The sequence below is a fragment of the Onychomys torridus genome, chromosome X (genome assembly GCF_903995425.1).
Source record: "Onychomys torridus chromosome X, mOncTor1.1, whole genome shotgun sequence".
Classification (NCBI taxonomy): domain Eukaryota; kingdom Metazoa; phylum Chordata; class Mammalia; order Rodentia; family Cricetidae; genus Onychomys; species Onychomys torridus.
In genome coordinates, this window is record NC_050466.1 from 86,330,184 (window position 1) to 86,353,696 (window position 23,513).

At 37.9% G+C, this 23,513-nt stretch overlaps 1 protein-coding gene across 1 annotated transcript in view; it reads right to left on the bottom strand.

Annotated features, from left to right (window-relative positions):
- The window catches only part of Eda2r (ectodysplasin A2 receptor), a 45,910-nt gene that overhangs the window by 17,116 nt on the left and 5,281 nt on the right, over positions 1 to 23,513 (bottom strand). The window contains exons 2-3 of the mRNA XM_036175029.1: positions 22,849 to 22,932; positions 10,509 to 10,604 (exon numbers count right to left, since the gene is read on the bottom strand). Coding sequence (XP_036030922.1) covers positions 10,509 to 10,604; positions 22,849 to 22,887 — 135 coding nt within the window. The 5' untranslated portion in view covers positions 22,888 to 22,932. The remainder of the gene's footprint in view (positions 1 to 10,508; positions 10,605 to 22,848; positions 22,933 to 23,513) is intronic.

A 23,513-nucleotide genomic window follows, 5' to 3' on the forward strand; every position in this document is an offset into this window, starting at 1 on the left:
AAATGCATGCAATTGTAATGGATATTAGTAAAAAATGTTCAAAAGTGGTATCTGTTCATATATTTCATGAATATTAAAATTGTATTTAGTTTACAAATTATACATTTAGAAAAATATCCTGAGGAAGTACTGTTAATTTTCTGCAATGATTTGTTTACAGAGATATTTATAATTCATGAGTGAAATATAAAATTGAATAAAGATAACTGAACAGAAATGTTGTCTTGGATGTTGTTTGCTAATTATCCAAACACCATGGGCTTTCTTTAATAATCAATAGCTAATTTCATTCTCGGTAGTATGATGACCAGGCTAAAAAATGGTTTCTTACTTTGTTTAGTCAATCATGACAACATCATTTCTGTTTGCAAACACACATTTCCCAGTCACCCTACCTGGTATATAGATATGCATTACCCAGATATGTATCATATATAAAGGGGAGTCTACCTAGAAACTTGGAGAAATATTTATTTTCTGATAAATGGAAAGCTCTTTTGGCCTTGTCTCTGCTTCATGACTTTTATGGAGTGAAGATACAATGCCTTGGGTTTTGACAACTATGAGCTATGCGTATGGGAACAGAATAGGAAGGTATTCAAAATACCTGAAGAGACCATGTCCTTGATAACACTGTTGATCAGCAAAACAAACCACAAGGCTGTCTGTATCCAGACTTCAATATGTTCATACATGTGCTTATACAGTAAGTCACTCTTAAATTTTAATTACTGATAGCTTTTCATTCTAAACATGGACAATTTGTTGAAGTCTTAAAACAATTGTTTTAATTAAGTTTGTTTTAAATTGGTACACAAGACATAAACATGGTACTATATCAACTGAACCAACCCCTCGGCATCCATTTTCAGATGTTTACCATATATTGTCTTCTGAGAATTTTCCACTTATTGTATTAGCTTGTTTATTGATTGTGTGTTTTATTTTCATGGTGTTTAGTTTTTTAGTACATATCATCAACACAACACTTTCTGTCGCATGAAAAACTAGCAAATATTTTCCACCATTCTCTAAGCTGTCTTTTTGCTCAACTGTTTCCTTCGCAGTGTAAAAATATTTTAATTTCATTTATCAATCACTGCCACTGTAGTTCTATTCAGAAAGTACTTGATTTTATTTATGTCTTGAAGTTTGACTCTCACATTGATTGTTTTAGGTCTTATATTAAGATTTTTGATGCCTTTCCAGTTGATTTTGAAGCAGGCTTGGAGATAGAGATTTGCTTTCATTCTTCTCCAAGGGGCTATCCAGCTTGGCCAGAAACATTCATTGATGAGCTTATCTTTTCTTCAAGCATGATTTCTAAAGCATGATTTTGAAAAAAATTATTTGGTTGTAGCAGTGTGAGCTTATATCTGGGACCTACATTCTGTTCTACTGATCCATTCATGTGACTTATTTTTGCCAGTCCAGTGCGTTTTTGTTACTATGGTTCTAGAGTACAACTTAAATAATGTGTGGATATATGACCTTTTTTTTCTTTTTTTTCCCCCAGAATTGATGGAACTATCCAGGGTCTTTTGTGTTACCACAGGAATTTACTTACTTATTCTATTTCTTTGAAGAATGGCACTGAGGTTTTAAAAGGATTGTATTGATTATGTTGTGGTGATATATTGTGTCCCCCAATATATTGTTCACCCAAGTAAAGCTTATCTGAGGATCAGAGGAAAAAACCAGCCACTATACTAAACATTGATATCAGGCAACGGTAGCACATGCCTTTAATTCTAGCTTTCAGGAGGCAGAGATCCATCTGGATCTCTGAGTTTAAAGCCACACTGGGAACAGAGCCAGGCGTAGTGGCACATGCCTTAAATTCCAACACTAGTTAACCATAAAGGTCTGGAGGTCTGTACAGACAGACAGGAAGTAACAGAGCTGGGCAAAAAGAAGTGATGTAACTGGGTAGAGAGAGGAAATGAGATAGCAGAACAGAAAGGCATATAGGTATGGGTATACAGGAAGTAGGTCTCTTTGGAGGCAGAAGGCTGGTAAGGTGAGATTGGCTGTGGTTTGTCCTGTTCCTCTGATCTCTCAGTTTTAACCCCAATATCTGGCTCTAGGTTTTGTTTTGTTTCGTTTTTAATAAGACCGTTTAGCAATTTGTCTTATAGCTATGTAGATATTTTTGGTAGTAGAGCCATTTTCAGAATATTGTTTCCTAATTTTTGAGCCTTGATGGTCTTTCTATCTGTCTTAGTTAGGTTTCTATTGCTGTGATAAAACACCATGACCAAAAGCAACTTGGGAAGACAGAGTTTCTTTCAAGTTTACAATTCCATATTACAGTCCATCATTCAAGGAAGTCTGGGCAGGAACCTGGAGGCAGAAACTGAAGCAGAATCCATGGAAGAGTGTTGCCTACTGGTTTTCTCCTCAGGGCTTGTTCCCCAAGACCATCAACCCAGAGGTGATAGGGTTTCCCACATCAATCAAATCAAGAAAATTCACCACTGCATTTGCCAAAGGCTAATTTTGTGGGGGCATGTTCTCATTTGGGGTTCCCTCTTCTAAAATGACTCTAACTCATTTAAAGTTCACATAAAACTGGCTAGTACACTGTCTTCTCAAGTTCTCTTCTTCCTGCATTTATTATGATTGGAGAGACAATGTAGTCATATCTTGTTCCTCATCTTAGTGGCAAGGACTGGAATTGTTTTCCACTTAGTTTGATGTTGTTTGTAGGTTTGTTGTATATAGCCTTTAATACAGTGAGATATTTTCTTTCAATCACTAACCTCTCCTTTATTTTTATCATGAAGGGATGTTAGATTTATCCAGAGCATTTATAAACCAATTGAAATAATTATATAATTTCTATCTTTAGGTATATTTATTACATAAATTATGTTTATTGATTTAAATATGATGGACCATTTCCACATCTCTAGAATAAAAACAACTTGGACATGAAAGCTCTTTTTGTTTTGAACTTGAAATAGGTTTTTAATTTCTGTTTGCATAGTATAGTGATTTAAATAAAAATAGCTTCCATAGGCTGATATGTTTGAATATTTGGTCCCCATTTGGTTGGTAGAGATGTTTTGGAAGGGTCAAACATGTGTTTTTGTTATAGGAGGTATGTTACTGGGATGAGCTTGGAGGCCTCAAAACCCTTCCTTTTACTATCCCCAGTGCTCTCTCTTCTTCCCACTCAGGATTTGGAGATGTGAGCTCTCAGCTGTTCCTTGTAACATGCCTTTGTCTCACCATCACAGACTTTAAGCCTCTGAAACAGTAAGCTTAATTAAATAAGTGTCATTAGTAATGACATTTTATCATAGCAATAGAAATGTAAGCTACTGAAAAATTCTGCATCTCTGTTCATCAGGGAAACTAAATTATAATTATCTTTCAGTGTTTTTTGTTGTTGTTGTTGTTGTTTTTTGCCTAGTTTATGTTTCAGGTAATACTAGATTCATAGGAATTTGGGAGGTTTCTTTATCTTTCTGTGTTATGAAGTAATTTGAGAAATACCGGTATTGTTTCTTCCTTCAAAGGTTGTTAGAATTAAGCAGTGAATTTTCCTCATCCTAGACGGTTAAGTTGTAAGATGATGATGATGATGATGATGATGATTATTCCTGCAATCACACTGCTCAATTTAGATTTGTTTAAGTTGTTTACCTAATCTTAGTTTAATCTTGGTATATCATGAGTCTAGTGATTCATTCATTTCAAATTGGTAGAAGACATTTTTGTGAAATGTCTTAAAAGATTTTTCTCTGAATGCCATTGGTATCTTTTGTAAAATCAGTCATTTCACTTGTAATTTTGATGATTTGGATTTCCCTTCTTTTTCTCTTGACTAGTTCCGTTAAGGGTTTATTTTATTTTATCTTTTCAAAGAAGCAACTCTTTGTTTCTTTAATTATCTGCTTTGTTTTATTATTATTGTTGTTTTAATTAATTTCTTAATTTCTTCCCTGAAAATGATTATTTCTATTTACTAATTTGGGGTTTGGCTTTATCTTGCTCTTCCAAATCCATAAGGTATATCAACAAGTTATGTATTTGTAGTCTGTGATTGTGTGTGTGCACATGTATGCAGGAACACATTCAAATCAGGTATCTTTCACAATGGCTCCTTCAACTAATTTTTTGAGACAAAGCCTCTCAGTGAGTGTGGCACTCACAAATTCAGCCAGACTAGCTGGCAACCAAACTGCAATGATCCTTTTAGCTATGTCTCTTCAGCATAGGATTGCAGGTGCATGATGCCACCACGTGTGGAGTTTTGCTTTTTTTTTTTTTTTTTTTTTTTGCATGGGTGCAAGGGTCTAAACTCTGGTCCTCATGTGTGTGAAGCAAATACTTTATTAACTGAGACATCGCCTCAATATAACTTTTCTGCATATAGTTGTCAGATGAAAATTTTGATGGTTAGACAAAAGCAAGCATTCCCCAGGAACTTGTGAAGCTGGTTCCCCTCTACCAAAGAAACCATTTCCTTATCACTGTCAGAAGGGACAAAGGGCTGTTTTTAATGTCTATTAGCATACCAAAGGACTTGCTGGCCTGAGGATTCCTCAGTATCACAAGTACCTATTAAACATTTCAGAATCCCTCCTGGCTCTACTCTACTCATTCAGTCTAAACTTAACCACCTCTATCTCATGGTCTTCCCTCCCTCATTTATTCTTATAATCTTGTTATTTTCCCTATGCCCCTTCCCACTCTCTTTCCCTCTTCCTCCTCCTCCTTCTCCTCCTCCTCCTCCTCCTCTCCCTCTTCCTCCTCCTCTTCCTCCTCCTCCTCCTCCTTCTTCTCCTTCTCCTCCTCCTCCTCCTTCTTCTTCCTCTCTCTCTCTTTCTCTGTCTCTGTCTCTCTCTGTCTCTCTCTCTGTCTTTGTCTCTCTCTGTCTCTCTGTCTCTCTCTCTCTCTCTGTCTCTCTCTCTCTCTCTCTCTCTCTCTCTCATATATTCCTTTCTTAGTTCTTTCCCTTGTGCTTTCTTGGTCTCTTTTGCCCACACTCTGTCTTCCTCTCTGGTTCTCCCCCAAATCCCCGCCTCCTCTCATGGCCCAGTCCAGTGTACCACTTTCTGTGCCTGCCTGGAATCTTCCAGATGGCTGGGGTTGTATTCTCCCTCATACCTACAATAAAAACCTTCAGCTTAACCTTACTTGGAGAGATCATGTCATCAGTTTATATAACAGTAATCTGAGTTGTCAGTTATTGTCTTTCATCCCTGGGAATACATCATTACATGCTCTCCAGGCTTTTAAGGATCTCTGCCAAAATTTGTTATAATTCTGATATATTTGCCCTTAATACAACTTTCTTTCTTTCATTGCTCCTCTCTCTCTCTCTCCCCATATATATAAAACGTTCTGTATGCTTGGTGTTTTAACTACTCTGATTTAGGAAAAATATTTTCAATTCCTCCCCATTTTGTGATTGATATGCCTCCTGAGCCTGGATAACCATCCTCTTAGTGTAGATTTTGAAAGATTTTTCCTATGGTTTTATTAAATACATTGCTTATACATTTTAGCATCTTTAATAAAATTAAAACATAATTGCATCATTTCCTTTTTTCTATTTCCTCCTTTTAGCAACTTCTATACACTTTTTTGGGTCTTCTTAAGAAATTCCTAATTTTAAATATACCTATAAATGCATAAATTAATAAAGACAGCATCCAGGGTCCATTTAGTGTTGCTGTTATGTTTATGATTTCAGGATTGACCACTCACTCACTTGGTATTGGATAACCAATTAAGGAGCTCATCTTTCAGTAAGTCTAATTCTCCTCTCAGAAAACCTTTAGTTGCTTGTAGTTCTTAGTCTCTAGGTGAGACTCTATAAGATATCTCCTTTCTACCTTAGCATGTTATTTGTGTTGCCATTATTCAAGTATTGTCTAGGCAGCCATATTATTGAGGTATTGTGGCTCTCGCTTCTCATTTCTAAGATACACAAGATCACAGCATACTTCCTAGTACTCTGGCTCTTACAAATTTTCTGCCCCACCCCCCACCCCTTCGATAGTATTTCCTGAGTCTTTGGTACAGAAGTTGTGCTATAGAGAAATCTGGTTTTTCAGTGGTGTCCAATAGAACTCAAATGTTTTAATTATATTTTCTAATTATTTTACTTCTGTTGGTGTCTTTAGTGTTTCTTCTCATCTGCCTCTGGTATTCTCTCTTCCACAAGATCCATTATATTATAATATTGAGGCTATCAATTGAGTTTGTTTTACTTGCTGAGTTTCTTACTACAGAAATTCTAATTTTATTTTTCTTGTATTTGTTTCTTCATTAAATTTTAGTTTTGTATGTTATATTGACTTTCTTATTACTTATTATATATAAATATTTTTACTCTTTGTGAGTTCTTTAAGGATTTTATTTCTCTTATCTATTATATTATCTATTATATTATATATCTATATATTAATATTATATATTATCTAATACATTATATTATATGATATTTTATATCCTATTAAATTTTATATATTTTTCTGGGATTTTCTCTAATTCACTATCACTGTGGACCAGCATTATATTTTCCTTGGTGAAAAGGTCATATTTCCTTGATTTGTCATCTTTCTTGTTCTATTGAGATCTGAGCATCTGGGTTTTTGGTTGACTGAGTTTATCAGTTGTTTAATTGCAGTCAAACTATTTTCAGTATTCAGTTGATAGAATGTATATGAATAGTTCAGAATTTATACCCCTAGTTGTGTACTCAGGGTGCCTGACACAACCAAATATTTGACTATTATCTGTACAATCAACCACACTGCTGATGGAATTCCTATGAAAACATCCTTCTAGCCAATTAACAGCAGTGATCCTTTTAACTCCAGTAACTATGGGAGTACTAATACACATGGATAGTATAAGTATATAGTAGAGTGCTACCAAGATTACAGGTAGAAGGAATGTGGTCTAGATAAAGATAGGAGTTAGTGTTAAATCAACTAGAAGAAACTTGAGATGAGGAAAAATATATGGGAGCAGAGCATTGGGATATTGTTAGCTTCTATAGTTTAAATAATTTTTAAAGTTTTGGAGAGCTGGAGTTAATAAGAAAAAGGAGTGGAGGCAGAGAAAATAAAATAGAATGAGTGAGAAAATACATGGGCTATGTGTGGGAAAAATACTGCAGAGTACATATTAGTAGGATGGGTTCAAAAGCACACAAAACAATCACACAAACGGAGCAACATATGATCTAAAGCAAAACCTTGCAAAGTACTTATTCAAGAGTTAAGATTAAAAGGCAAAAAGAAAAAATGAAAATTAACAAAACTTTTAACAGTAGCAAAAAAGTATAATAAAAGCACTTTGGATTAAAAGAATCATATCAGTCAATATTCTTTTATTCAGGAATGGGTGTTAAATTTTTTTTTTCATGTGGCAAATTGAACTAATGGGTGAGGTGCAATTTGTTTGTTATTCCAGTAGAAAGTTGTGAAGCCTGATTTTGTGTATATATTGTCCCATAGAGGTTAGCTAATACCACTTTGGATTGAGTATTTGGCATAGCCACAGTGAGATGAGCAACACAGTTCTCAGTTCCCTCCTTGGTACTCTGTGTGGTTTGGCAATTGGAGAAAACAGGTTGCAGTCTCTTGTTGTGGGTTCCCATGAACTATAGCTATAGACTTGGTATAAAGAGTGTCACTTACACTATCACATTTCAGCTCTCAGTTTTGTATCCAGTCTTTCTTCAGGCTGTGTCACCATGTTAGCGTATGGGGAAGGGGAAGGAGGTGTAAGCTTTTGTCCTGCAATTCCCACTTAACCTCAACAGGAAATCTGCTGTGAGAACTAAAGCTTTAGTTCTAAGACCTCATCTCCAATTGCATATCCAGTCCTTGGTTATCAGCTAACTGTTACTGCAGCTCTGCTGAGTGTGTGTACTGCAAAGTGCTTCCCTGTGGTTTCCAATTACCTCACCAGAGCCAATTTGTGCAGCTAGGCACCAGTTCACAGCCACTCTTGTCTGCTTCCCCACAGAGATCTCACTTGGCTTAATAAGTCCATTAGATCTACTGTCGCTTGCAAGAATAAAGATTATCCTGTATTCTCCTGTTTTCTTTCATCAGATCTCCAATCTGCCATCTTCCCTAAAAATGCCTATTCTTAAATTTTTTGAGAAACTTCCAAGCTATTTAACAACATGATTTCATTCTTACCATAGTGCTGAAGAGTTCTTTTTCTACATCTTTACCAGTATTAAAAACAAAAGATTATTATTATTATTATTATTATTATTATTATTATTATTGGTTTTTCAAGACAGGATTTTTCTGCATAGTTTTTGTGCCAGTCCTGGAACTCGCTCTGTCGACCAGGATGGCCTCGAACTCACAGAGATCTGCCTGGCTCTGCTTCCCAAGTGCTGGGATTAAAGGTGTGTGCCACCACTGCCTGACCTTCAGTATTATTTTTATTACCAATCTTGTTAGGGTGAGGTGTGCCTTGTTGTTTCAACTGGCCTTTCTCTGCTTAGTGATTTTGAGCATGGTTTCATGTACCCATAGGTTATTTGTATGTCTTCTTTGGGGGAAATGTTACTTTCAAGTTAGTGCATCCCACTTAATTTGTGAAAAAGATGCGACCCAGTTGTATCTGATTCCAAATGTATTTCTTAGGTATTCATTGTCACTGTGCTCTTAGGGCTGAACAACTTGCACATACTCTTTGAGCTGTGGTGGTCAAGTCTGTAAAATGTGGCTCACACTAGTTTCTTGGCAAGACTTTTACAAAACCAAACAAAATAATGTACTTGAGAGCTCTTTACAATGTCCAGACTACCAGACAAATATAAATTCTTTATATTTAAAGGTTTTCAGAAACAGTATTGCCATATATGTGTTTTTTTTTCCTCTGAACTTTCAAGTGGTGTGGAAGTAAATGGCAATCAGAGAGGCACTGAGTCAAATGGATCTTTTATCATGGTCTTCCTTTTCTGAATTTCATGACAGCAGCCTGACAGATTAACATAACTCTTTTTCCCTTAAAGAAGTGCAGCTTTGCAAATACAGATGGCTTTAAAGGTAACGGCCAAGTGCATGATAGGAACATTTGTAAACTAATGGTCATGAAGCCTGATGCAATATTTAAAAGAGGTATTTTTGTCAAGACAAAAATTCGTTGCATTAGACTCATCCTAATATCCAATACAACCTACCCTCTGGTAGCCTTGCCTTGGCTTTGGAATTCCTACTCAACCCTGTGAGCATCTCACTGTAGGATACATATTAAAACTGGAGTTAATACTGTCTTTTGATAGCCCTGGGCTTTAGTCTTTTTATTTTTTTTAACTTATAAATGAAGGAAGCAATTAGAGTAAATATTTTCTTTTTTTCTTTCAGTGAATAGAACATGCTTCTTAAACCCCCTAGAAGATACTTAGTGCCTTTAGGAAAAATATAAATACTTCTCATCAAAAACTTTGAGTCCCCAAATTGTCTGATCTCTACTTCCCTTTCCCTTTCATTTTATAGCACTTTCTTTGTTTATGAACCATTTGTGTTAATCTTCTTATTCATGAAACAATGCTAATTTGTACTCATCTTGGGACTGCATTAGCTATAGGTTATTCCCAGAAAGCAGTTACTTAGAGAGCTCTTCCCAATTCCCTACATCAAAGTAGCTGCTCACTCGGCATAACAACACAATTCTGTCCTTGGATCCTCAATGTGTATGTGTGTGTGTGTGTGTGTGTGTGTGTGTGTGTGTGTGTGTGTGTTTATTTTGTTTCACTGTGGTACCTAAAATCACACAGGCTGCTTTGCAAATTTTTGATAATTGATAAATGAATAAATTTGTCAAAACAAGCATGAGCACACAGAAGCTCTGCTGGCTGTCTTCTAGCCTTTGTAGCTAAATTTAATAGCATCTCCAATTGAAGAAGCAACAAGGGATCTGAAGTAAGTGAGAAATAAGAATTATCTTCCTTGCTCTGTTTTCATTGCTTTTCTTTTTATTCAAACTTGTACCTTTAATTGGATGATTCTAGGCTCCTGCTGGTTTCCTGTCACTGAATCTGTTCTTACATGGTTTTCTCAGTAAACCAGACCCTTTGGAACAGAGGTCACTTCAGGTTTCTTGGATCTTCTCTCTTCCACATTCCCAAAATATAATTAAATATACTTTGCTTTGCTCAACAGATTTCTGTAATGCAAAAAGCCTGCACTTTTATATTTATATGTCTCTTCATGAAGTAACCTAGTATCTCATTAAACTCGCCCTTCCCTCAGAGTCTGCTAGCCTCAGTTCTTGATTGAACAGTGACTATTATTTCAATACTATTTGTATCTCATTGTATCTGCTGAACTGAACCAATAATAGCTGAGATTGACTATACTGCTAATATTGGAATTTCTCAGATTTTTTTCTTTAAACATTTTTCTTTATTCATTTCACAACACACACACACACACACACACACACACACACACACACTTACACACTTTTTCAGGTTCCTGAGATGTAAAAAAAAAGCACTAATCAGAAGAATTTACCTTGGAGAGCTCCTGTCCAGGGCCACACTGTTGGCAGGTGACACAGTGCCCCCATTGGTCCCGGTACTCATTTTCTTGGCAATCCATGATAAAAAACTGTGGGCACAGAAAACAGTTACTACTGAGATAAGCAAAAGCTTTGAAAGTAGTAGCTTCCCTGATACCTGGCTGGCTTCTGTGTCTTCTTACCTGTGGCTTTTAGTGAGAATGGAAGCCAACCTAAAGTAGCTAACACTTTTAGAACATTGACAATGTGCCCAGAAGTCTTCTAATGCTTCCTATTTAATTTAATAGGAATTTAATACATTAAATTCTCAAAGAAATAATGACACAAATTATTATTAATTCATTTTTTTTTTCAAGACAGGGTTTCTCTGTGTAGCTTTGGAGCCTTTCCTGGAACTCACTTGGTAGCCCAGGCTGGCCTCGAACTCACAGAGATCCACCTGGCTCTGACTCCCGAGTGTTGGGATTACAGGTGTGCGCCACCACTGCCCGGCTTATTAATTCAGTTTTACAAGTAAGGAAACAAAGGCACAAGTACAAACAAATTTTCAGCTAGTGGTTATACCAGGGGCTTGCTGTCGATAGATAGATAGATAGATAGATAGATAGATAGATAGATAAACAGTTGGATTCTTTCTAGTAGCTACAATCAATTGTGTGAAAAGCTCTTAAGCATTTAAAAATCACTTTCACACTTATTTTATTTGTAAATACTTTCAATATTTTTCTGACTTAAGCAATATAGAAATTATCTTTATTTGTGAATTAAAAAGTTGAAACATGATTCTTCTTTGCCAAAGTGTCTGATTATCCTGACTGGCTCATTCCATTGCAACTTGCAGTCTTGGGTGGATTACTAATGGCCTCAGTTACTTAAACTGAGGAAAATGAGCATCATGCTTCTCTTCTACACCAGACATCTTTGGAGAGGAATAAATGGGTTAAGTTCCTTCAAGCCATCATGCAGACTTTGAAGAACTATAAAAGTAAAACAGTGTAAGTGCAGAGATAGGCAGCATGACAAAAACACATTTTTTATAATAATGGATCAAGGAATATATATGCGGTGTCTGTCTCTCTAAAATAAAAACTCTGATGGGACATTTTTGTCACTCCCAATCTCATGTAAGTCTGTGTTTCAGGTGGGTTCTCAATGTACTGATGGACCTTAATATATACTTCTAATTATAAGAGAGGGCAGTATGACCACCAATCATCTTCACAAAGGTCACTAATAGAAAAAAATGTCCTGCCTGGCATTTTTGTTGAAGTATAACTTTTCTCATAACTCTTCTTTCCCATTTCTTCAATCAATGGATGGTGTCCAATGAAGTCCACTTTATACTTTATACTTCCTGCTTTATTGTTTGTCTCAAATTGTCAGCCTCAGAAGGCAAACTTCCCCTCTTTACTCTCTATACTTCTCATTGAGGGGAAAAAAAAACAATTAGTATTCTCATAACCCTCAATGACAAGGGAATTCAGTATTGTGGAAGCAAATCCAGCATAGATTATCTAAAGAAAATTGCTCCTGCATAGTTTTCTTAAAAAAAAATTATGGAGTCCAAAGAGCAAATCTCTTTTGGAGATAAATTCTTAACATAAGCACCTAAAATTTTCATGGAAGCTGCTGGTCTTGGAGCGTATATCAGACCCTATTTTCAGTGTGGTGGTTTCCAAAGCCTAATCCACCCAATATACATTAAATTGCTAGAAGCTTAATATCTCCCTTTAAACCTTGTTTGAGATTCCAGACAAATACACATACCAGGAAATAATAAATAAACACAGAGTTTCTTTGTCCCCCTCTTTTTTTTTTTATCAAAAACAGTTATCCAAAATATAAATTAAACTGTCTTTCAACTGGAGTTTAAAACCTGCTTTTATTGAAAAATCAAAACCATGTGTGTGTTAGACTATTCTGAAGAATCCTGGTTATGTAGATAAAACTGCCTATTAAGTAATAAATGTCATCACCCATCAGTAATTCGAGGCCTTATATAAAGCTATTTCCTGTGAATAGTAGTGTCCTACAGCAGATGTTTATTTATGGTAAGCATAAGAAAGAATAATTAGGCATTGCAAATATGACTATTTCTAAATACCCTATCATTGACTCTGTCCTCCTACAAAATGTTACAAAAGATGTAGTTTTGAACAAGTCAGCAATGCACAGTCAGACCTATGAAATTTCTAGTAAAGAACTCCTAATGCCCAACACCAAGTTAGTACAGAAATGGTAATCTAACAGTGTTTGCTGCTTGTTCTTTTTTGAACACATTTACTTTCCAGGCCTATGATTAATTATGTATGTATCTAGGAAACTTTGTTTCTTTCTCCAATAGTGCCTTCCCAGACAATGCATTGTAAACCCATGAAAAGGAAACGTGGATATGAATCACAACTCTACCATTTACTAGCCCATAAAATGGTTTTCCTTTTCACAGCATTATTCATTTCACCCTTAAATTTTGTATTTTAATAATACAAAGCTTCCACAGTAATTTATAAAGAAATAGATATTCTTACATATGTTAAAGGACCTAATATAGAGCTTTGTGCAAGTGTTAGTACATGGTAATTAGTAGATTCTCTTCACATTTACCCCTAGTATACCAGAGACTTTTTAGAAGTGTGAAGAATTCAAGGAAAGTTACATTTTGTCATCCCAGACATTTGTAGGAAAGGAAAGGGTAAAGCAGATAAAATACTTCAGTGGCCCACTTCATCAGGAGCATGGAAGTCATGCCAAGAAGCAGGTGTCTCCAGAATACATCTCTCCCCAGTAACTGCTCCCACCAATAACGTGAGGCTTAAGAACAAGTTTACTTCAATGTGTGTAGTATGTAAGTTTGTTGAATATTTTTCATCAGGATATTCCTATATAAGAAGAACTCAGTATTCAAGGCTTAGAACTTTTCTCATAATTACTTCTGAAATGGAAGAAAAAAGAAAAATATACAAATTAATTGGGAAGGATATTAGGGACTTTAGTGAATAGCAGATCCTTTCCCACAGAATAATCCCTCTCATTGTCACATGCTAGTGCTGTGGCTGATCTCTGACATGGGACTGTGTTCTTTTTATACCATTACATTAGTGGAAAGAGGGGAGATGAAGGGAAGTGTCAGGAATCACTTGTCTCTTCTCCAGGAGCATGACACAGGCTGAGTGGGGTTCTTTCTGCTTCTGCCAAAGTTCACAATCCATTCAACTGTATCAGTACAGGATTCTGCCTCCCCCTTGCCCAATAACGAAGGAAGAAAAATATAGACAAACTGATGAACACTGAACAAAGCCCAGATGCAGTGGACAAATTCTGTCATTTGTGACAGGAAATACTCTCCAGGTAAAGATGTAGAGCCTTTACATTGCCTACTCAGCTTCCCTTGCTCTCCTTTTCCATTAAATATGACACCTTCCTGCAGGTAATTGCCATTCTAGTTCCTGTCATTATATATTTTCACTCTCATTTAATGTCATATAAATTCAAATATAGGACATCACCTTTTTGCTTCTTGTTTATATGAGTTTTCTCATAAGAAACATTAAAACAATATGGATATATATTTTTGTGACCCTAGAGCATGATGTTTTTAAGCTTTAGCAAAACACCATTAGCTACCAAAGGGAAGACAAGTTTTACACTTAAACTGAGTACTTAAACATTCAAATCGTTTTATCTCAAGATGTGATTAAGAGACTAGGAAAAAGCCTCCGCTCTGATTTGAAGTGATTCTGAACCCCTGGAATCCCAAAGTGGAGGTGGACTCTGGTCAACATGGAGCAGGAAAGCACACGGATTGAGATCCTGGTGGTCTGTCCACCAAACACCTTTAGAGAATGAGACATTGCTGTCAATTCTGGATGTTTGTTTTCTGGAAAATTAATGCACATCTCTTACATCCATGAGTCATCAAGCATTCATCATTGTTTGCAGAATCTGAAAAAATTCAAGGCCCTTTTTTTGGTGGGTTGCTTTTTGTCTGCTGAGTCACTCAGGCATAATATGAGTAAAGAGGAATCATTTTTCAGTATGTCACTGTCTGATAATATTGTGGGCACTGCTCTTCTAGCAAGGGGGGTCCCACACAATGCCATTAGGAAGGTCTGGCATTCTAGGAATGGCCATGAACTTCAGGGAAAGCGTGATATCCTGTAGTGAGCCTGAACCTTCCAGTCTCAGCTTCCAGTGGCATCTCAATCATGCCCACCACCAATATCCAAATAGTTCATGTTCCTAGTCCCTGACAGTACCTTCCACCACAGCCTCGTTAACACATGAAATGCATGCCTTCTACTGAGGCCCACGCTATGTTCTCTACTACTCATGAGATGCTATTTATCAGACACCCCTATAACTTTTGAATTCCTATGGCTGGGTACCAGTAGTTGCTGACTTTAAAGGCATCTCCGGACTCACTTGTGAATAAGTCAGACTGGCAGGAAGGTTCTCTCTTGTTTGAGTAGCCCACATGTGCTCCACAGAGTGCAGAGAGCATCAAAAGTCACCGAAGAGAGAATCCTCAGTTTCAAATCTTTATTTATGCCAGTATGACAACTGTGAGAAAGTATATACCAAATGTTTTCACATTATCAACCATGAAATAAAGGCACAGGTGAGAAGCCCTACAAATATAAAACACTGCAATGCCCTGATGTACTTGGATGATATAATGTGAATATACACTAAATATTGAAATTATGGATATGATAACTACAGCTGACAGTCCATGAGATCTAACCATCTATGTTGCACCACAGGAATCATCAGTGGATGTCAGTTTGCCTAGAACCTTAGGCCAAATGAAGGAAGACCAACGGTCTTCTTACTTACTTCTAGCCAGGAGCTTTAGGTAATTTTCTCCTTCCTTTGGCTCTCTAATCCCTGACCTCTCTGCCTCAGACTAGGTCATCTCTTTGGTATGTAAAGGTTTAAATAGAGAAAAGAGTATTAGGCTGTGGTATGAAAGCTCAAATGAAGCTGTTGATCTCATAAGGGATGCCTCAAAGCCTTCAAAAATAATCTCTGATGTTCTTGTCCCTCAGAGCCACCTACTCTACCGTTTAGCCAGATGAGAAGATAAAACAGAGATGAAGGGCTTTAGAAGCTCTTATCTTCTGCCACTGTTGACCTCAAAACTCTTGACTGACTCTTGTTTGCCTGCTCCATAAAGCCCAGGATCTTTACCTGGATCATCCACAGTCTTCAGCACCAGGTTTATGCTTAAGTATTAAAACTATCATTTACTGAAAACTGATATTGGGAAAGGTTTTTAAACACCATGTTTTATTTCATCATTTTTTGGAACATAACAATAAGAGTGTGAGACTACAATGAATATGGCATATATACCACATTAGATTCTCTCTGGCATGGCTATCCACATATCCAGAGTTTCTATACAGTCCTGTTAGTCTTGAATGGAATTCTTTGCCATAGAAGATGAGATCTGAAATTCTATATAGTCATAGAATCCCAGACTTGTGGGACAAGTAATACTCATGGGTAAATTTTGACTAATGGGTGAAGGGAGAAAGGAGAGAATCAAGAAGAGAAATTTTGCCTTTCTTCTCGCCTATAAATTGTTGAGTAGCATTATTTCTCCCCCACTTCATAGCTTTGTTGGGAGATCTCCAAAGCAGCCAGTGAGAACACCTGCCTCTTCAATGTAGGTCATGAAGCACTACCTAGCATGGAAACCCAGAACCTGGCACAATTTCATTCTTTACCACTCCACTTGCCTGTTTTCACTCCTATATATTGGTTTTCAACACGCTCAATAAACCACTAGTTGACTTTTGATATTTTTTAAAGTTTAACTTTAAAAGAAAAATCAGGAAAAAAAGGAAAGGGGAAACAAATCAAGATTAGATGGTGATTGGTTTTCATTGGATAAATGTATAAAAATAGCACTCTGGCCGGGGCGGTCATGGCGCACGCCTTTAATCCCAGCACTTGGGAGGCAGAGCCAGGAAGATCTCTGTGAGTTCCAGGCCAGCCTGGGCTACAGAGTGAGTTCCAAGACAGGCTCCAAAGCTACACAGAGAAACCCTGTCTCGATAAAACAACAACAACAACAAAAATAGCACTCTGAACCTCATCAATACATACTAATTCATATGTTAATCACAATTAAAATATTTTTTAAAATAAAGATGGAAGATAGCACATAAGACACAAAAGTTACAAGTCAGACAACTAATAAAATATTTGTGCCTAGAATATAGTTAGAATTCATATAACTCAAAAATTAAAAAAAAAACCATAACTAAAACAAGCTTAGATTATGGGGCCCATATCTGGGTTCATGGCCCTGATACAACCATGGTCTAAGTAGATTTCAAGGCTCCTGATACCACTGAAGGCTGAGAGGACAGTGTTGTACAGTGTTGACCCCACCCTTCACTGGCTGCAACCCTAGGGAGAACTGGTCCTGCCCCTCACCAGCTGAAGCACTGAGGAGAGAGAGTCCTACATCTCACCTGGGCAGCACAATAGAGCTGACCCTGTTGGCAGGTGGCATGAGTGAGCTGGTCCTGAGGGCATGAGAATGGGAGAGCAGGTCGAACCCCTCTCATCTGCTATGTGGTAGCATGGGTGAGGGAAAGATGTCCTCAACACTTGCAGCAGGTGGGGGAATCTGACCCAAACCCTCCCCAGCTGCAGTACTTGGGAGAAGGAGCCCTGTACCTCACCTGGGCAGCACACAAGAGTTAACCCTGTAGACAGTGGCATGGGTGAGCCAACTCTGAGGGCATGACAGGGGCATAGCTGGTACCATCTTCCTAGTCTGTGGTGTGGTGGTGGGGGTGAGGGAAGGATACCCTCTCCTTGACCCTACCTCCTCCAGATGGTAAGGGAGCTAATGCTCCCCTTTATCAGCTGCAACACTCAGGAAAGCAGGCTCTATACCTCATATAAGAATTACAAAGGAGCTGAACCTGTTGATGGGGGCACAGGTAAGCTCACCCCAAGAACATAAGCATGGGGGATCTAGCCCCACCCCTCATCTGCCATATGGCATCATGGGTTGGGGGAGAGATGCCATACCTACCGTCTCTTTATGCCCGAAGTGGGAGAACTGTTACTGCCTCCCTCTAACTACAGCACTCAAGATAGCAAGCCTTGCACCTCACCTGGGCAACACAGTACAGTCAATAGTGTAGGCAAAGGTGTGGCTGAGCCACCTCTGAAGTTGTGAGCTTGGGACACCTATCTCCACTACTCGTGTGTCGTGCTGCAGTGTGGGCAGGGAAGAGATGCCCTCTCTTACCTCTCACCCTTCACCACCTGTGACAGATGAGGGAGCTGACCCTTCCCATTACCAGCTGAAGCACTTAGGAAAGCAGCCCCTGCTCCTCACTTGAGCAGTGCAGTAGAGCTGACACTGTTGGCAGAGGCAAGGGCGAGTTGACACTGTTGGCAGAAGCAAGGGCGAGCTGGCCCTGAAGATGTGAGAGTGGGATAGCTTGCCACAACCCCCCTCATCTGCCATGAGGTAGTGAGGGTGAGAGGAAGATGACCCCTCCCCATGAGCCTGCCAGCTGTGGTGGGCGAGAGAGCTGACCATTCCCCTTACTAGCTGCAGCACTCAGGAACGCGGACCCTGCATCCAATCTGGCCACATTGACAGGGAGGCAAGTGAACTGCCCTAGAACGTAAGCATGGGAGATCTGGCCCTGCTCCTCATCTACCACATGGTGGTGTGGACAGGGGAGACATCCCTCCCCCAACCCCTCACCACCTGAGGCAGATGGAAGATCTGGCCCTGAAGTCGTAAGAGTGGGAGAGATGTCCCTGCCCCTCACCAGCTGCTGCTCATCATTGCAAGGGGTGAATTAGCCAGGGAAATACTGAAGAGCTCACCTAGGTGGTGAAGATGGGGAGGGGGGGCCCAGAACCAGGGTTATGAGTTGGGGCCACCCCAACATCCACCTCATCTATGATCTGCTGGAGCATGTGAAGGGGCCAGTCCTACAGACTCAAAGCTGCAGGATCTCCATGACATAGAACAACAACAGGATATCCAAGAGGAGGCCCAGTGAGGGCTCAGCTTCTATAGTGATGGTATAGCACAAACCAGAGGCCTTGAACCAGACCAATGACTCTCTGCAATGAACACATGCACATAATGACATATAGATAAAAGGTTTTACTACATGCCTCACTGTGTCACACTGCAGCTTCCATAATGAGATTTTCCCTTTTTTTTTCTCCTAAATTTTTTTTTGCAGGAAAGGTTGCAAGGGCAGAGGGCAGATACAAAGGAATGGGAAATGAATGGAATCGAGATGCATGATATGAAAGAAACAAAGAACAAATGAAAAGAAAACTTAATAAAACAAAAAAGAAATTAGCTCACTTTTTTTTTGAGACGGTTTCTCCACGTAAAAGCCCTGGATGCACTGGAACTCACTCTGTAGACCAGGCTGGCCTCAAACTCACAGAGATCTGTTTGCCTCTGCCTCCTAAGTGCTGGGATTAAAGGCATGCATCACCAACAACCAACTAAAATTTGTAGACCATATAACTAATAAAATATTTGTACCTAGAATATAATTAGAAGTCTTATAACTCAATTTTAAAATCACAATGTAAAATAAGCTCAGATTTTAAGCAGACTTGCAAGTGATCAATAAGCACATGAATGTGTGCTCAGTAGGAATGCAAATTAAATATATACGCCAAGAGATGAAAACATGTGCTCACACATAACCTGGTAATAAGTGTTCCTAGCAGCATATTCATAAGAACCGAAAGTAAAAAAATATATAATGTCCACCAGCTTATAAACCAAGTAGATAAACAGAATGTGGTATGTCTGTACAACAAAACATTATTCATCTAGAAAGGGTAATAAAACATATAATGTATGTTATATTATGTTTAAGGGAAGTAACTAGACATGAAAGGGCAATAATGTGACTTCTTTTACATGCTGTCCAAAATAGACAATCCACAGAAACGTATGCGGTGAGGAGGAGACAGTGACTATGCAACAGGTAACGAAAATGACCAGGAATTACAGAGTAGAATCTTATAATATATTCAAAAGCAGGAACTTCTATACTTGAAATGGTAAATTTTATGTTATATGAATTATGCTTCAGTTTTTTGAAGAAAGATGACCTTCATTTTTTAATTAAATACTTTAAATATCCTCTTGGACCAAATGAGTTATTTCAACCAACTTTTCACTCAAATTTCAGAATTGATGTGTATGTACACATATATTTACTAATATTATATTATTACATTAATACTGTATTAAACTTGTACACACATATATTTATCCAGTAAGAGTGGAGTGATTAGAAAAGTGACTAGTGCTTCTTTACTTGTCCTGTCTGTTATCTGCATAATCTGTGAGCCTGTTCCCACTGTCCTGATTTCCTCAGAAAATAACCTAGAAGACAGTTAATGCAGGCATACAGGAAAAAGAAAAGCAATGAGGTTGGCATTAATAATAGTCTAACATTAGCTCACTGTGCCCTGTTGGGTGTAACGTACTCACACTGCTGGGTGTGCAGCTGCCTCTGACCACCATTTGTGGATGTTGGTCTTCTCAACTTGCAGAAATGCCTGTGGCATGAAGCATGGTCTCTATGTAGGATGGGTAGAACTTGGAGGATGACAAGTCTAAATTAAGAACTCAGGACTTTAGGCTATTTGCTTTGCCCAGGCAGTCCAGAAATCCTGAGATTTAAAAAGGGTGATGAAGATAGCAGCTGGCCCATTCCCTGCCCATTCCTCTCATGCAAGCCCAATCACCACCCATGTGCACGGGGCTGTCAAAAATCAAAGCAGTTGCTTAGTTTGGCCTTGAGAATAATTCTTTCCTTGCAAATCAAACTTCTAATCTGGATAGTGCTCTGATCAATTCCAGATGTTTGGCCTGCAGTTCAGACGTTGTTATAAATGATTAGACACTGTCTCTCAGTTTCTCTTTCCTGCTCTGGCCCAGCTCAGCTTTCTCATGTCAGTTTCCTATTTTCATATTGTCAGGCATCTTATCCTCTTCCTAGCTCACTGTTTGTGAATTTTCTTTTTTTATTTTACTCATAGTAAATGGTCCCAGGAAAAGCTCTGCCAAAAGTGACATAGTGATACTCAGTGCTGACTCAAGCTACACAGTCATCATGAGGTTGATTAAGTTAAACACTTCAGACAAGTGGTCCTCATTCTTAGTCATATTTGAGAATATATTGGTACCTGTGTACCACTCTTGAGTTTCGGATATAATTAGTCAAAGTATGAACTGAGCTTCTGGAACTTTTACAGTTTACCTACTGATACTCAGGTAAAGCTACTCTAAGTAACAGTGTAAGGTTTCTTTAGCTTGGACATTCTGTATTACTTAAATATAAAGCATAATCAGTAAAGAGAATTCCTGTCCTTGACAGTGAGAGGCAGTTCTCCCATATTTTCTTGTTTGTAAGAGAATGACAGCTAAAGGAGCAGAATGTAGGAGAACGGATCCCTTAAAATGTATTAGGCTACATTATCTTCGACCCTTTCAATGGCTTTTCCTTTTACTCACAAGAAATCTGAAGTCCTTTTAATGGCCAGGGATGTCTTCCATAATCTGGCTACCTAAACTTCCTCTGTTATCTCCAGCTATGTGCTCTACTGCTCTTCCCCTTACATTTACTGCAGCCACAGTGGTCTCATGTGGTCTCATTGCTATTCTTCACATGAAGCAGGGACATTTTCAGTGGAAGGTCTTCATACATTCTAAGCCAGGAATCTTCTTCTGAATATATACATTTGATTAGTTCTCCCAATTCTTCAGCTCTTTATATTACTATATTATCTTTTTTTTTTTTTTTGAGCTAAGGACCAAACCCAGGGCCTTGCACTTGCTAGACAAGGGCTCTACCACTGAGCTAAATCCCCAACCCCTTAGCATCTTCTTAATAGGGCTTCTCTGGACACTATGTTAAAATTGGAATGCCCCTAATCCCCCTATCTCCCTCTTGTTTCATTATTCTCCATAGTACATATGACCTTCTTACATGATGGTTTTCTTAACATATGTCCTATTTTTTTCTCAAACTAAAGAGGAATAACTATGACATCATTGTACCTATTATATTTTATGTTTTAAAAACAGTGCTTATTACACAGTAAGCTCTAAGTAAGTATTTATTATTTGAGCAAATAATAAAAAGAAATACTACAGAATAATAGTAACAACCTTATAATTTGTGATGTCAGTTAGTTCCATTAACTTTCACGTTAATCTGCTAAGACAGATTCTATCAAAACAAAATAAATGAGTCTCCAAGAAAAAATATTACCTTAAGTTCATTTATATACTAAGAAAGAAAGCCAATCTTGGCATGTATGTTACAGTTGTGTAGCTTGGTCCTCTTGTGGGACTCCTAACAATGGGAGCAGGGGCTGTCTCAGACTTTTTTACTGGCTTTTAGGACCCTACTCCTCATACTGGGTTGTCTTACCCAGATTAATACATGGGGAGGTGCTTATTCTTACTGCAGCTTGATATGCATGTTCTGTTGATATCCATGAGAGACCTGCCCATTCCTGGACAGAGATGGAGGAGAAGGGGGTAATCAGAGGGGAGTAGGTGGGAGCAAGTAGGGGAGGGACTGGGATGGGAGGGTGGGAGGGAGACTGTAGCTTGGATGCAAGATAAACAAATAAATAAATATACTTAAACATTTTTAAAAATTAAAATATTTAAGAAAAAGAAAGCAAGCCAAGACTCACAGGTAACTTAGAGTCCCTAAGTGCATCATGCTTTGCAAGGCAGTGTTTTCCTAAAATAATGAGTATATAACTTTCACTGATATTTTTTCTTTTTGTGGTATTTCCAGTGAACAGAAAGAAAACCTTTTCTGAACATGAACTTGATTTTTCTTTAAATAATCATTTTAAAAGGGTTCCTGAGGAAGTTTTGGGAAACGCCTACACCTAAGACTAATAAATCAAAACATTAAGGGGTTATGAATACTAGGTAAATAGTGGGATACACTTAGATGAATAAAGAAGAGTGCCACGAACAAAATGTTAAGTGACACACATATTTAAAGCCACCAATACACAAGGGGAACCCAGGGAAAACTAGGCTCTGGTAATAGGAAAGCATGTTAAAATGTTAATGATTAACGAGTGAGCGTTAGTGCCAGATTTTGGTACAGGAATGCACAAAGGGATATATATATATATATATATATATATATATATGAAATTGATAGAAATTAATTGGCTTTTTCTATTTTCCTAGTGGCTTAAAAAATTCATCTATTCATGATACCAACTTCAGGAAAATAGAAAGGAGCTGTGCACAATTAAAGACTGACTCACCTGTTTACTTTGTCCTTTATTCCAGTGCCCAAAGCTCATCTGAGGTAGGCAGAAGTATATAGTTCTTTTTCAAGGCAGTTGTCACTGTAGAGGTAGAATTAGTAGTCAGTAAGCTGGGCCACTTCTATTTATCCAAAGGAAACAGTAATCATGTGAGTTAAATTTCAGAATGTGTGCCTGCACACATAGCTACTATACAAAAAGACACAAACTTGTCAAAAAAGACATGCAACTATACAACTTAGAAGACTGTAAATTGAGCAGAAGAAAAGGCCCAAACTCACAAAACCATATATATATCGAGAGAGAGATGATTAATAAAATAATTAATGAAATTAAGTTAAGGTCAATCAATTCTAGGCTGATTTTAAGAGGAACATTTTCTTTTGATTTCTGCCAAAACAGTCATCGCAAGTAGAAGCAAAGGCACAGAAACTACCTTGGACCAGGTTCAAGGGAAAGAATGAGACAATGTATGTGAAAATGCTCTGGAAACTCCAACTTGTGCTTCATGTGTGAAGAGCTGCTAGGACTATTGTTACTATCCCACCCAAAGCAGAGCAACAAAGGACGTTGGAGATAAGCCACAGGTCACATCAGCATTGAGCCAATATTTAAGTCAGATTTTCTCTACTGTCACCCAAGCCTAAGTGAGTCACTGATTT